The sequence below is a fragment of the Xyrauchen texanus genome, chromosome 8 (assembly GCF_025860055.1).
Source record: "Xyrauchen texanus isolate HMW12.3.18 chromosome 8, RBS_HiC_50CHRs, whole genome shotgun sequence".
NCBI lineage: Eukaryota > Metazoa > Chordata > Actinopteri > Cypriniformes > Catostomidae > Xyrauchen > Xyrauchen texanus.
This window is the reverse complement of record NC_068283.1, coordinates 5,036,585-5,050,333: the sequence shown is the minus strand read 5'-3', so window position 1 is coordinate 5,050,333 and position 13,749 is coordinate 5,036,585. Positions and strand designations below refer to the sequence as shown.

At 38.3% G+C, this 13,749-nt stretch overlaps 2 protein-coding genes across 5 annotated transcripts in view; both read right to left on the bottom strand.

Moving 5' to 3' along the window:
* LOC127647416 (gastrula zinc finger protein XlCGF57.1-like) overlaps positions 1 to 13,749 on the bottom strand; it is a 31,690-nt gene that overhangs the window by 17,357 nt on the left and 584 nt on the right. The window lies entirely within an intron of this gene.
* LOC127647428 (gastrula zinc finger protein XlCGF49.1-like) overlaps positions 5,264 to 13,749 on the bottom strand; it is a 278,306-nt gene continuing 269,820 nt past the window's right edge. For all 3 annotated transcript variants that reach the window (XM_052131652.1, XM_052131653.1, XM_052131654.1), the window contains exons 2-3: positions 13,017 to 13,220; positions 5,264 to 7,395 (exon numbers count right to left, since the gene is read on the bottom strand). In XM_052131652.1, coding sequence (XP_051987612.1) covers positions 6,632 to 7,393 — 762 coding nt within the window. In that variant the 5' untranslated portion in view covers positions 7,394 to 7,395; positions 13,017 to 13,220 and the 3' untranslated portion in view covers positions 5,264 to 6,631. The remainder of the gene's footprint in view (positions 7,396 to 13,016; positions 13,221 to 13,749) is intronic.

The window sequence follows — 13,749 nt, the reverse complement described above, 5'->3', positions numbered from 1 at the left end:
GTCAGTGGGTGTTGCTCGTAGCTGGAGCAGCGCTATCTGCAGATCACTTTTGTGCTTCAAGATTTTCTTAACAATGGGCTTGAGGTGTCTTACATGCCTCTCAATTAATCTGCTGCTTTTTGGATAATGCAGTGAAATGGTGGTGTTTTTTATTACCCAGTCAGCAAATAATTACTTGAAAGGTTGTCCTGTATACTGTGGTCCATTGTCTGTCATTATTTTGTCTGGTCGTCCCAATTAAGAAATGTACAATTGCATTTTTTGGGCTAATGCATGGCTGGTTGAAAATTTCATCCACCACTGATTATTTGCAATACTTGTCTACAGTGAGTAGGTATTGATGTCCATGAATCTCAAATAGGTCAGGCCCCAGATATTGCCATGGCTTTGTGGAAGTTTTGAGTGGAATAATGGGTTCTTTTGGGTTTGTGTCTCGATGTTCTACACATGTACTGCAGGATCTGCACACTTTCTCGGTGTCATAATTTATCTTTGTCCAATAAAAAGTTAATATTTTTCCCGGCGTGCATTTTCTTTTGTGCTTCTGAAGGTTGTAGCATCCAGGATACACACACCAAATGACCATTTTGAACAATGCACTTATACAAATCTACAGCAAATACAATTAAACTTTTGTACAGCACTCTTGCAAAAAATGACACGCTTCCCGCCTCCTCCTCCAAGTGACACATGACCTTACGCAACAAGCTTATGCTCATGAGCGAGCATCATAGAGATGTATGGAAGTGAACATTTTTAGTTAAAAATTATTATAAATATTGTTTTGTTTCTAAAAATAATCAATCGTTACAAATTGTATTTGTCGACTGGTGTCGTGTGGATAATTTTGATGCACCCTAAATATGCATTTTGGACCGTCAAAAGAGTGCATTCACTTGCATTTTTTAAAGCAGGAGGTCTGAAATAAAATCCTTAAATTCTGTTTTGATGAAGAAAGAAACTCAGATACATCTTGGATGGCCTGAGGGTGAGTAAATTATCAGCAAATTATCATTTTTGGGTGAACTATTCCTTTAAAGCATCATAAGTGTTTCCCTACAAACTTTCCGCACTACTTTTTATCAAAAAATTATAATGAGTTTCAATAACATCCATATGTCATTGTAATGTGTAGTCATCACTCACTTTTATTCATAATTCATCCAGCCCCTATTCTTGTTGAACAAGATTGATGATATGAACAACCGTCACGCAGCTCGTTCTCTAATTCAACTGGTCAGCATTCATGATGACTGATTCACTCATGTCGGTCTCAAAACGAGAATGAGTTTACCAGTGTATTCAGTTTGTTCACGACACAAAGTAATTGACTGACTCGTTCAGAAAGGGGTGTATTCATTCAGTAGGTAATCGACTTTTAATCGGCAATTAGTCTATTGTCCTGCACCAAAGCTCCGCCAATGCTTTTCTGTGATGCATCTACCTCAAGAGTAGAGTAGCTGTTGGATCATAGTATCTAAAGTCAAAGCAATTCTGGAAAACAGCATCGCATGTTCTTGGCGTTTCACTTTTGAGCAATCCTCTCAGACTGTGGGCTTTGTCTGCAAACTTTGGGATTTAAGGTAGTTCAACATGTCCATCAATTGGTTAAGGTCATCTTTGCTTTGTGGGGTTGGCATTTTATGTACATCATGGACCGTAGCTGGATCTTATCTGATTCCTTTATCTGTGTACAGATTGCCAAAGAAGGGGATACTTTCCTGCTTGATCATACATTAGTCACTGTTGAACACCAAACTTGTTCCAGCAGCTCTTTCCATTAGGCTTATCAGATTCCTGTCACAATCATCCTCGTCAGATCCACATACAGCAGCATCATCGGCTATACTAATTACACTATTGAGACCTTCTAGAATTTGATCCATTTTGGCTTGAACATGGTCTTGGGACACACAGAGACCAAATGGATTACGGAATGTTGTTAGGATTTGTGATTTCTCATCAAGGTGTATAGACAAGTATCCTGGTTTTGTTTGCTTAACACTTTTGCATTTGTAAATTTAGGATTGAGCTCTTCCACAGCTGTAACTTTGTGTGGACACCTCTTAAGGCTTGCGATTAGTTTCTGTGGATCGAGACATTTGCGCTGAAAGCAAGACTGGAACACTAATCAGTGAGCTATTCCACTTTGTGCAGGACTCCTTGATCAAAAATGTGTTCAGCTCTTCTTGGAATTTGTCTTTGATGTGAATGCTGCAATTGCGAGACAGGTCAATGATTGGATTGGCATCTGAGGATGAGCTTTGCTGTGCCACTGAAACTCATAATTTTGTCAAATTCGTCTGGGTATGCCTCCTTTAGTACTTTGATGTTTGTTACTGTATGTGTTGTGGAGGAAGAATCTTTTAAATTTGATTTATTTCATTTGTTACTTTTTTGTTCAGGCATTGCATGAACATTAACAGTCACAAAGCTGAGCATCTCCAGTAGTCCAACACAGCTGGCCCTGGTACGTCAACGACATTTTGCATCATTTCTTCTAGACTTGTACTGGCATTGTATGAGAAGAATTCCAAAGCAAGAAATTGCATAACCACTGTATGAGGTCAGCTTCCCATTGGGTGCTGGTTGTAAATGTTCCATGCTCTGTGGTGATGCACCACACATCTGGTTGAATGTATGCAGTGGGAGTGTATTTCCTGATGCCCCAGTGTCAATTTTCAGGCAATGTGTGCATCAATGTCCTTGCAGATGAGGTGGTTTGACGTTTAGGGTTGTGTGTGCCTCATCTCTTGGTGGTTTCACATGGATTCTGTGCATGCATTTTGCACTAATAGGGATGGCATAGAAATGCTTTTGGTAGGTGTACTCATCATTGTCTTTAATAATGTCTACAGCAGTAATGCTGGGCTCATCTCTGTTTGTAGTCTTTCCTTGGGTTGATGTGTCGGTTACTTGATGTGTGAGTTACTTCTTCAGCGGTTACTGGAAAGCTGTCAGTCATCTGTTCTTTTTACTGCATTTTGCCCAGTGGCCACTGTCACTGCATGTAGTGCAGGTACCATTTTATTCAGGGCATTGCCTTGGCTACAGTTTATTACCGGCTAAAAATGCTTCATACCTGCATGCCTCTGTTAGTACATCAGCTATAGAGTAGCCTTTGGGCTTACTGTACATGTAATTTCTTAAAGCATCATAGGGAGTGCTGGTAATGATGAGCTCAACTAACCTTCCATTGAGCTATTCAATAGTGAATTGGCATTTCAGTGCTAAAGTTCTAGCTTTAGCTAGTTACAAAATCATCAACGTTTTCATGTTTTTTTGTCTATAGTGCAAATAGACTATGGATTATAAAATTTACATTCAGCTTGAATTGTCCTTCAATGAAATTCCACAAGGGATCAGACTTTATCTGCATCACTAAGCCTACTTGCATTGAGACGTTCTAATCAGTCATCTCAAATGCCTCTACATATATTCCTGGCTTGTTTCCTGTTATTACTTCTTCCTCAATGCCTCACTCAGATGAGAGTCAAACCAGTTCATTATTAGCAGGTTTGATGCCATTTTGATGCAGATAATGTGCCATGAAACAAATTTATGTCTGACTTTGTTACTGCATTGTCACATATTTACGAGCGAATTGGCTTTTCAAACAAGAAAACATGTAAGGCAGGGACTTTGTTTATGTTAGTACAAGGCTGAAGCCAGTGTGCAAAAAAAAAGATGATTGTGAAACAAGCGAATAGACGCTAATTTATTCACGTTTTGAATCACAATACACAAAGCATAAAGAACACTTCAGTATATCAAAGAAACTTCCATCTGCAGAAAAAATATAAACTCCAGCAAGTTTCCTTTTGTCCAGCTTCAGAATCAAGTGTGCCTTATTTAGAAGTAATCATTCCTATGCCCTATTCCATATGAAGACAATTACCCTCAACCGGGTTTGGATCTGATAATGGTGTTAATGGCAAGTCAAAACAATTTTTTTAGCGATTCTTATTGTAAAACCTTTTTGGAATTGATCATACAGCATGGATTGTGCTCCTTTTGAAGTACCCTGCAAAGGCATGATCAGCGGCAGTTAGAACACAGCCAGACATGCTAGGGGAGACACACTCTGCCAGCAATGAAGTATTCCCGGACATTGTTTTTTTTTTTATCTTCACTGTATGCTTTAGTCAACGTAACTTAACATTTCTGCGTACAATATTACATTTAGCAACAGCCACCAGTCTGTGTTACTCTAAATTTAACAATGGGTGATCTCATATCCATATAGTTCCTAGATTTACCTTAAAAGACATGATTAGAATGTACTTTCCTGAAAGTTTTTTCAGCAAAACTGGCATTCTGGCTAACCCCATAGCTCTTTTCTTAGTAAGCACTCTGCTTTCCACTTTTTTGTGTTCCTTCACCAACTGAACAAAATTCTCAAAAGAGAACAAATTGTGTACAGTACATTGTGCTTTTTTAATGGGATGTTTTAAATACTTTAGTATTGTTAAGGCAGAACACATTGGAAGGGCCTCCATACTTAAGGGCTTTATGTAGCATTTTTATATTTATCACTACTAAAATATACTTTTCATTTATGATATCTAAAAATATCTGAACTAAATTATGGAACGCACATTCTTTTTATGTTAATATGTTAATTCATTACATTGCATAGTATCAGTGTCAGCCAATTCAAAGCTTAAGCAACAAAATACAACTCATTCTTCTTCACTAACTAGATATTATGTGAATCTGTACATGATCCTTGTCTAAATTACATATTGAATCTACCTTGCAATATGGACCTTTTGCAGCTTCCTTTGTAACTAGGATGAGATGAGAGTAACATTTCCCTACAATTGCATGGGGCAATAGCATGCAAAAGAGTTTTTTTTTTTAACATGCAAAAAAAAAAAAATAATTTAATCGCTGGCAATCTTGTTTGTTACCATTCAATTTTAATACAAATGTGTAATAACCCAGCTTTGATACTGCCACGGTTTAACTAAAGGCATATTACAGTGAAATTAATTTCTTAATTTATGTCAATATAAATTATGTAAATGTTGTTATAATTTGTCATACCAAATATAGATATGAGAATGTATTATATCATTCATATCCCATAGGCCACATGACAGGAACTTCCACTGCCTTGCCATATTACGTTATCCTTATAAGCTCTTTAAAAAACAAAAAGCATAATATATATATATATATATAGAAAATGTAAATACGTTTAGCTTGAATAGTTCAAAGTAATGCATGTCACAATTTGTCCAAAGGGGATGGTAAGGGGGAGGGCAGTTTTACAAGCGGGATGGTCTTAGCTATTTGATCTTTTTTTTTTTTTTCTACACAAGGGATGGCATTCCCCGTCAATTCAACTCAAGTCTTGGACACATAATCCTAAATGAAAACTACATCATATAATTCAGTTCCAAGTTGGAGGTAAATGGTCATAAATGAGAAGTCCCCTAAAAGGCCATGGCTGGGCAAAGACAACAAGCTAGTTTTAATGTCAGACCAAATAAGACAAGGACGTAAAAGGACATATAACTTTGTTGGACTCCATCATTCTCCACCTCTATTTCAACAGATCTTCATCTTAAAATTAACATCAATAATCATGTGTGGCCTACTGAAAAACATGCCATTAAATGTATGGAAACTTACGACAACTGAATGGGATCCTACAACTGAAAGAGGGTTAATAGAATGACACCATCAGCAACTGTGGGAAAGAGGCTGTTGAACTGGGTACATCAAATTGTATTAAAAAAGAAAAGTACATACAGTGCACAATGTATTAAACAATAATGCATGCGAGATGGTTTCTTGTGTAAGTTAGGTTTTATTAAAAACTTTGTAGTTTTAGGAATGTAAAAACTCTTAAGCAAACTCTCAGTCTTAAACCAATGCAGCTCCTATTGCTAGTACGAGTAAAGACAACTTTATAATGTTTCTTTCGTAGTCAAGATAACTTCTTGTTCTGCATCACTGAAATATGGCATGCCTTATTCTTAGCTTGTTTCCATAGTGACTCTTGAATAGTGAATTTTGCACTCTGCTGAGAATGCCCTTCTGAGATCACTGAACATGCATAGACGGAGTTTCAATCTAAGGGTTAAGTGAATTAACCCAGAACTGGTTGTCTGGAATCAATAACTATGAGTAAGCAATGCTTGGTTCAAACAACTAAGAGTTCAGGGTTTATGTCAGAGTGGGTTAACTCTGCTTTCTGAAATACACCGCAGTTTCTATATTATATAAACTTGATCGTTGATACCAAATTAAAAACACTACAGCAATCGGATGCAACAAAAAGGATGCCAAGTAAATCCAAACAAAACAGCTGATCCTCATTCAGAATTAATCAGAATCATTCAATTGATGGGATGTGGATGATCATTACTTTTGAAAAAGAGATGGAATATTTTGAATTCTGAATATATGCAGAACAATTTAATTAGTTTTTGCTATAAAGCCCAGCTCTACATCCTAGTACCCCTTACATAGAAAGACAGCTGATACGTCACTATCAGTAATACAATGCAGCAAACGAGCCTTTATGAAATAATTACTTTCAAAAGAGCAATTCTATCATTTGAGTTTCTCTGAAATTCATTACAATGAAATTTCATTACCTACAGTTTGCTCACTACAACTACTCTTGGCAATGCCTTTTACTATGATTTCTTAAAGATCTTGATTGTTTGAAACTTTTCCCACATGAAGAGCAGTGGTATGGCTTCTCTCCAGTATGCACGCTCTCATGTCGTTTTAGGTTGTGTGGCCGATTGAAACTCTTTCCACATTGATGGCATGTGTAAGGCTTCTCTCCAGTGTGAATTTTCATGTGAACTTCAAGGGATCCTTTAAGCAGAAACCTCTTCTCACACTGAGAACATGCAAAAGGCTTTTCTCCCGAGTGGCTTTTCAAGTGCACATAAATGTGTCCTCTATTATTGAAACTCTTTCCACACTGATGGCAAGTGTAAGGCTTCTCTCCGGTGTGAATTCTCATGTGTACATTAAGGTCTCGTTTTTGTGTAAAACTCTTTCCACACTGAAGGCAAGCGAAAGGCTTTTGTCCAATGTGACATCTAATGTGATCCTTAAGACGTTCTTTCCGTATGAAACTCTTTTCACACTGAGGGCAGGTGAAAGGTTTCTCTCCGGTGTGAATTTTTATGTGTCTCTTAAGACTTACTTTCCGTATGAAACTCTTTCCACACTGATGGCATGTGAAAGGATTTTTGACTTGAGTTTCATTTTGTGAGGAATTCTTCTCAGTCTGTGAGCTACTAAAAGATGTTTCTCCAGTAATGAGATGATGGGGAGTCTCATTCTGTTGTTCCTCTTCCAATTCATTACTTTCCTCTTTCACTTCTTTTGATTCTTGATTGTCTTTTATCGTTTCCGTCATGTCTAAAAGGAAAATATGAAAATCATTAGATGTGACCTTTATTTATTTAATTTATTTATCAGTGTTTTAAATGGCCAAGAAGTGGGTATTGCCTAGGTTGGCTATACATCTATATAGCCTACAGAGCATGCATTATTAAAGGCATAGTTTACCCAAAAATGAAAATTCTCTCATCATATTCAGCATGAGGGTGAGTAAATGAAAAGAGAATTTTCATTTTGTTTGAACTACCCCTTTAATTTTAAGACAAAGTAGGGCACAAAGTCTCAGTGCTTGTTATCTGGAAAGAAAATCTCTTGTTATAGTTAAAATTGTAACGTGAATGCCAGAGTTTTTATACATGTCCCACACAGCAAGTCAAACTGAAAGCATTTCCCAAATTACAACTCGATTAGTCACTTTTAACACAATTTTAGCTTAAAATGTATTTATAAGGCAAATATTCAATCACGGCTATGGAAAGTGTTTGTCCAATTTTAAACTGCCTAAAAACACTGACCACAATTATATTACTATTATGTTACTTAATAGTACAATTGTTATATGGCCCATAGAGACAAACAACTGTTAGGAGTTCTCCCATTTATCAAAATGGAAAAAGACATTTGGTAAAAATGTGTTCATAAAAAAAGGCAATTTACAGTTATTGTAAACAGAATTGAATTATCACAGTCTAACAAGTGTAAAAAAAATGTGTATACACTTGTGTAAATGTAAAGTAGTTCAGTTTAGCTACTGCCCTAAAGAGCTCTGAATTTTGTGCCTATTCATTCCAAGGAATTACATCAATCTGTTATTATGGATTTATTTATTAAGGAATGATTAAAGTGGTGATCCAAACTGGCAAAAGACTCTTTTATATACTTTCTGGTTTGTTGATCGAAATGGATCGACATTTTCATTTCATTAATTGTGAAATTCTAACATTTATTTGTGTTGAAAACAGTTATGAATAGTTCTGTTTTCACAATCAAAGGTCACTGTGACATGATGGCAAACAGTAAAAACTATGAGAGCATCACACACAGAAAAGATACATTACATTTTTTTGAATAATAATAATTATAGAAGCAATATCACAAGAGCAAGATTGCGATGTGGCCCTACATCAGCACTGCTGTGATTCGGCCGCAGGTAATTTCAGCAGTGCTGATATAGGGCCATATAGCACAAGTGCGATAACAGTTCAATGAACAAGTACGTTCATTTGTACTTATTTTGGAAACAAAAGATGAGGAAGGCTTCAGGCCCAGATGGCGTCTCATCAGCGTGACTTCGATCTTGTGCAAACCAACTGGCCCCCAGCTTCACACAGATCTTCAATAGATCACTGGAGCAGTGTGAAGTCCCATGCCGCTTCAAATGCTAAATTATTATCCCTAAGAAACCAAAAATCACAGGACTTAATGACTACAGACCTGTCGCCCTGACGTTTGTGGTCATGAAGTCATTTGAGAGACTAGTGTTGGCCCACCTGAAGGACATCACTGGACCCTTTCTAGATCCCCTTCAATTTGCATATCGTGCAAACAGGTCTGTGGAAGATGCAGTCAACATGGGATTGCATCATATCCTGCAACATCTGGACAGACTAGGGACATACGCAAGGATCTTTTTTGTGGACTTCAGTTCGGCTTTCAACACCATCATCCCAGATATTCTTATCATGGTGGTTGGATAAAGTTAAACCAACCACCATGTCTATCTGTCAGTGGATTATCAGCTTTATGACAGACAGTTAGCAGCTTGTGAGACAAGGGAAATTCACTTTCAGCACCTGTAAAATCAGCACTGGTGCCCCCCAGGGATGTGTGCTCTCCCCACTACTCTTCTCTCTCTACACCAATGACTGCACCACCAAGGACCCCTCTGTCAAGCTCCTGAAGTTTGCAGACAACACTGTCATCGGCCTCATCTGAGATGACGATGAGACTGCATACAGAAAGGAGGTTGAATGGTTGGCTCACTGGTGCAACCATAACAACCTGGAGCTGAACACGCTCAAAACAGTGGAGATGATTGTGGACTTTAGGAGGAACACCCCAACACTGACCCCCTCACCATTCTAAACAGCACTGTGGCAGCAGTGGAGTCATTCAGGTTCCTGGGCACTACCATCTCACAGGACCTGAAGTGGGAGACTCCATTGCGAAAAAGGCCCAGCAGAGGCTTTTTTGTATTGGTTTTTGTATTGTTGGGCACTGGAAGCTCCTGTCACAAAGACAAATTCCTTGAATGTGTAAGCATACTTGGCCATCAAGCGGATTCTGATTTAAAAAAAAAAAAAACTGAGTAATCATAAAAATGCATTTGTTCTTGGAACTACTTTTTTAGGTGACGGATCACAAACTGTTGCTGGTTCAAACCAAATAATGTGTCCAAGCCTCCATTAGTAATTCAAAAAGTTAACTTCAGAAATAGAATCACGGGTTGTGCTGTTTCTAACAAGGTATTGGATAAACAAGGATGGATGGCTGTGTGTGTGTGTGTGTGTGTGTGTGTGTGTGTGTGTGTGAGAGAGAGAGACGGAGCGTGTGCGATCACCTTTTGCCACACCCAAGCAGAGATGCTGGAAAAATAGCGTCAAAGTGGGGGTATTTCTCCCTATTTTGCAGTAGCCAGTGCGCAAGTGTCATTCCCTCTAGAAACCGCAATGTCCTCCACCATTTTAAACAGTGTGTCCACTCCAAAGTGGAAATTCCGATAAGAGGTAAGCGCCTTCCGTTTGTGTAATCAATCAGTCTGTTGGGTCTCTCAGCTGTGATGAGCCGTAATGCTGAAGTTGTTCGTTTAAAGCTATTTCCTAGCTTGTGTTCACAATTATTAGGCAACTATTAGTGTGCACAATTATAAGGCAACTAAAAAGAGAATAATCAATTGAGTTGGGAGAAATTATTTTTGTAATTTAGAGTAAGTGCAAACAAATAAGTAACACAAAATGACAATTAAATACATTTTTTGGCCTTTTAAGTCAGGTGAGGAAGGGGGCCAAGTTGTTATTTGGGCATCTTTGAGGCCCTTGCTGGCTAGCCAAGCAGTGGAGTACTTGGATGCATGTTATGAAGCATTGTCCTGCATAAAGATCATCGCCTTCTTGAATGTGGAGGACTTCTTCCTGTACCACTGCTTGAAGAAAGTACTTTCCAGAAACTGGCAGTAGGTTTGAGAGTTGAGTTTCAGTCCATCTTCAACTCGAAAAGGTCCAGCTACCGCATCCTTAATGATAGCAGCCCATAACAGTACCCCTCCTCCACCTTGCTGGCACCTGACTCGAAGTGGAGCCCGGTCTCCATTTGTGATCCAGCCATGGGCTGATCAATCTGGTCCATCAAGTGTCACTAATTTCATCGTCCATAAAACCTTTGAAAAATCTGTCTTCAGGTATTTCTTTCCCCAATCTTGATGCTTCAACTTGTGAATCTTATTCAGTGGTGGTCATGTTTCAGCCTTCTTGACCATGACCATGTCTTTGAGCACTTGACACCTTGTACTTCTTGACTCTCCAGGTAGGTTGCTGGAATATGGTGGCACTGGAGGATAATGGGTTCCTGGTAGCTTAATGTTTAATTCTTCTGAAGTCTTTTGCAGTTCATTTGCACCTTCTCTTCTCCATGCGTTTTTGTGCCCCAGTTGACTATTCGCAAAAAAAAGTTTGATTGTCTGGTGGTCACACCTCAATAGTTAAGCTATTTCAAGAGTGTTGCATCCATCGGAAAGGCATTTAAAACATTTTGACTTTTCAGTGTCAGTTAAATCTCTTTTTTGGCCCATTTTATCAGATGTAATTAAGCTGTCAAATAATTATGCACACCTTGATATAAGGTGTTATTCACTTTCGCCACACCCTCCCTCATTACACAAATACATTGTGTACAAATGATTGAATCCAATAAGCATTCAACTTTATATGGATTGGAGTTGGAAAATGTTCATGAAATAATGAGAAGATCTGAATACTCATTTGCCTAATAATTGTGCGTGCAGTATGTGTGAGAGATATATATATATATATATATATATATATATATATATATACACATACATTTTTCAAATAGTGATGGTGCTGTTTTTTTTACATCAGTAATGTGCTGACTATACTGTGATCAGTTGAAAGCCACTTTGGTGAATTAAAAGTACTAATTTCCATCCAGAACAACAAAAATCTGTACATTATTCCAAACTTTTAGCCGCCAGTGTACACATCTCTCCAAAACTGCTCTGGTGAGAAATGATTAGTATCTATGGTTTAAAAGTGGTTTAGTTGTAGCACAAATCACTAATTATTAAAGAGCCCACATCATGCTCATTTACAGGTTGATAAAGCACCCCTTTCCAAAAGCCCAGTCTGCTCTGATTGGTCAGCTGGCCCAGTCTTTTGTAATTGGTCAACTGCTTAGAGCATGTGTCGGAAATGTAACGCCCCTTACCATAACAGAGTTTCAGCTCCAGGGCATTAGGCGGGCATTATGCAAATGTGTTACATAGTGACATAGCCATGTCATGGAAGTAATAGCTGGACTGCAAACCAGGCATTTCAGGAGCAGTGTTTTCTATGGACGGAGAGTAACTCCCTTTGGCGTGGACTATGTGCTTTGTAACTTTGCAGACCTTTTACAAGCACAAACAGCTATATTACACACTAAAGAAAGGTAAAATCTCCAAAAGCATAATAGGGCCTATTTACTCAACTGCACGAAGACACAGTGGCATTAAGGTTAAACTGTATTGCTGTGATAACTGGAATTCTGACCAGAATATATCTGATTTAAATTGGGATCTTCACAGAATAGCCTGGGATGAGTGACTGATGAAAGATTGAGAAGGGAGTGAAGCTGAAATGTTGAAGGGAGTGAAAGTGCTGGTGATCACTTAAACAGTGTCTATCGCTCCACATACTGCCTGCTTGACTCACGTTACATCACATACTGTATACTGATTTTAATTTGCATGTTTATTTGTTGTTTAATTTGCTGTCATACCCGTTTGCAGTATCTTTGTCCTCTGTGCTCTTAACTGTGCAGCGAGTCAGAATTACTACCATAATAATGACTTAAAAACGGGCACCTGTTCATACACGTTTAATTTTTACACACTTTTTTTTTACTATCTGGCATCTTCCACCTAATTACATGTCTGAAAGTTTAAATATGCAAATGATTAGAATTGCCAACAACTCCCCCTCCAGAGGCCAAACTGTCATGCATCAAGGGCTGAGAAAGCACTAATTCATAACAGTGTATGTGTGATTGCCTAAATGCTGCCAAGAAATCTGCCCTGAATCTAGGCACGATCGGTCGATCAGAGATTTAAGACGAAGATCGGACAATTTAGATTACCTCTCCAGATTGAAAGGATGCATGGGGCACTTGATCAAATCGCCTCACCAAAATTCAAAGTTGTCAAGTTCCTCAGCAACAGAACAAGGGAAAGTGCAAGAACTACACAGCTGGAACAAAACTACAAAAAAAAATAATAAAAAAAAAAATAAAAAAAGAGCAAGAATAAGTTTCAAACCCTCTTTCTAACTAAAACAGGATGAGTGTTTTACCAGGATGGCAAGACAGAACCACAGTATACATTGAGGAGATAATAATCAGGTATGGACAAATTGCAGTGGGCCTACCATTTGTGCACCTCAACAGAAATCCAGATTTGTCAGACCAGGCAAAGTTTTTCCAACCAGTTTTGGTGAGCCTGTGCCCACTCCAGCCTCAGTTTCCTGTTCTTAGCTGACAGTAGTGGTACCCGTAAGTGCTTTCTGCTGCTGTAGCTCATCCGCCTCGATGTTCGACGTGTTGTATGTTCAGAAATGCTTTTCTGCATAGAACTGTTGTAACATGGTTATTTGGGTTAGTCACCTTGGACCAGTCTGGCCATTCTCATCTGACCTCTGTTATTCACAAGCAGTTTTCATTCAAAGAACTGCCATTCGCTAGAGGTTTTTTTTGTTTTTGGCACCATTCTCTATACTCTCTAAAGACTGTTGTGTGTGAAAATCCCAGGAGATCAGCAGTTACAGAAATTCTCAAACCAGCCTGTATGGCGCCAACAATCATGCCACTGTTGAAGTCGCTGAGATCACTTTTTCTCCTTTATGATGGTTGATGTGAACATTAACTGAAGCTCCTGACCCATGATTTATGCACTGCAGCCACATGATTGGCTGATTAGATAATCACATGACTAAGTACATGTACAGGTGTAACTAATAAAGTGGTGAGTGCATTTTTGAAAACGGTTACGAAATTAATAATGAAGTTGTGTACACTCATGTATTCAAGGTGAGAGGAAACTATTTTTAATATATTTTTCTCGATGGCTGCACCACATTACATTTTTTAAGTCAATTTTTTTTA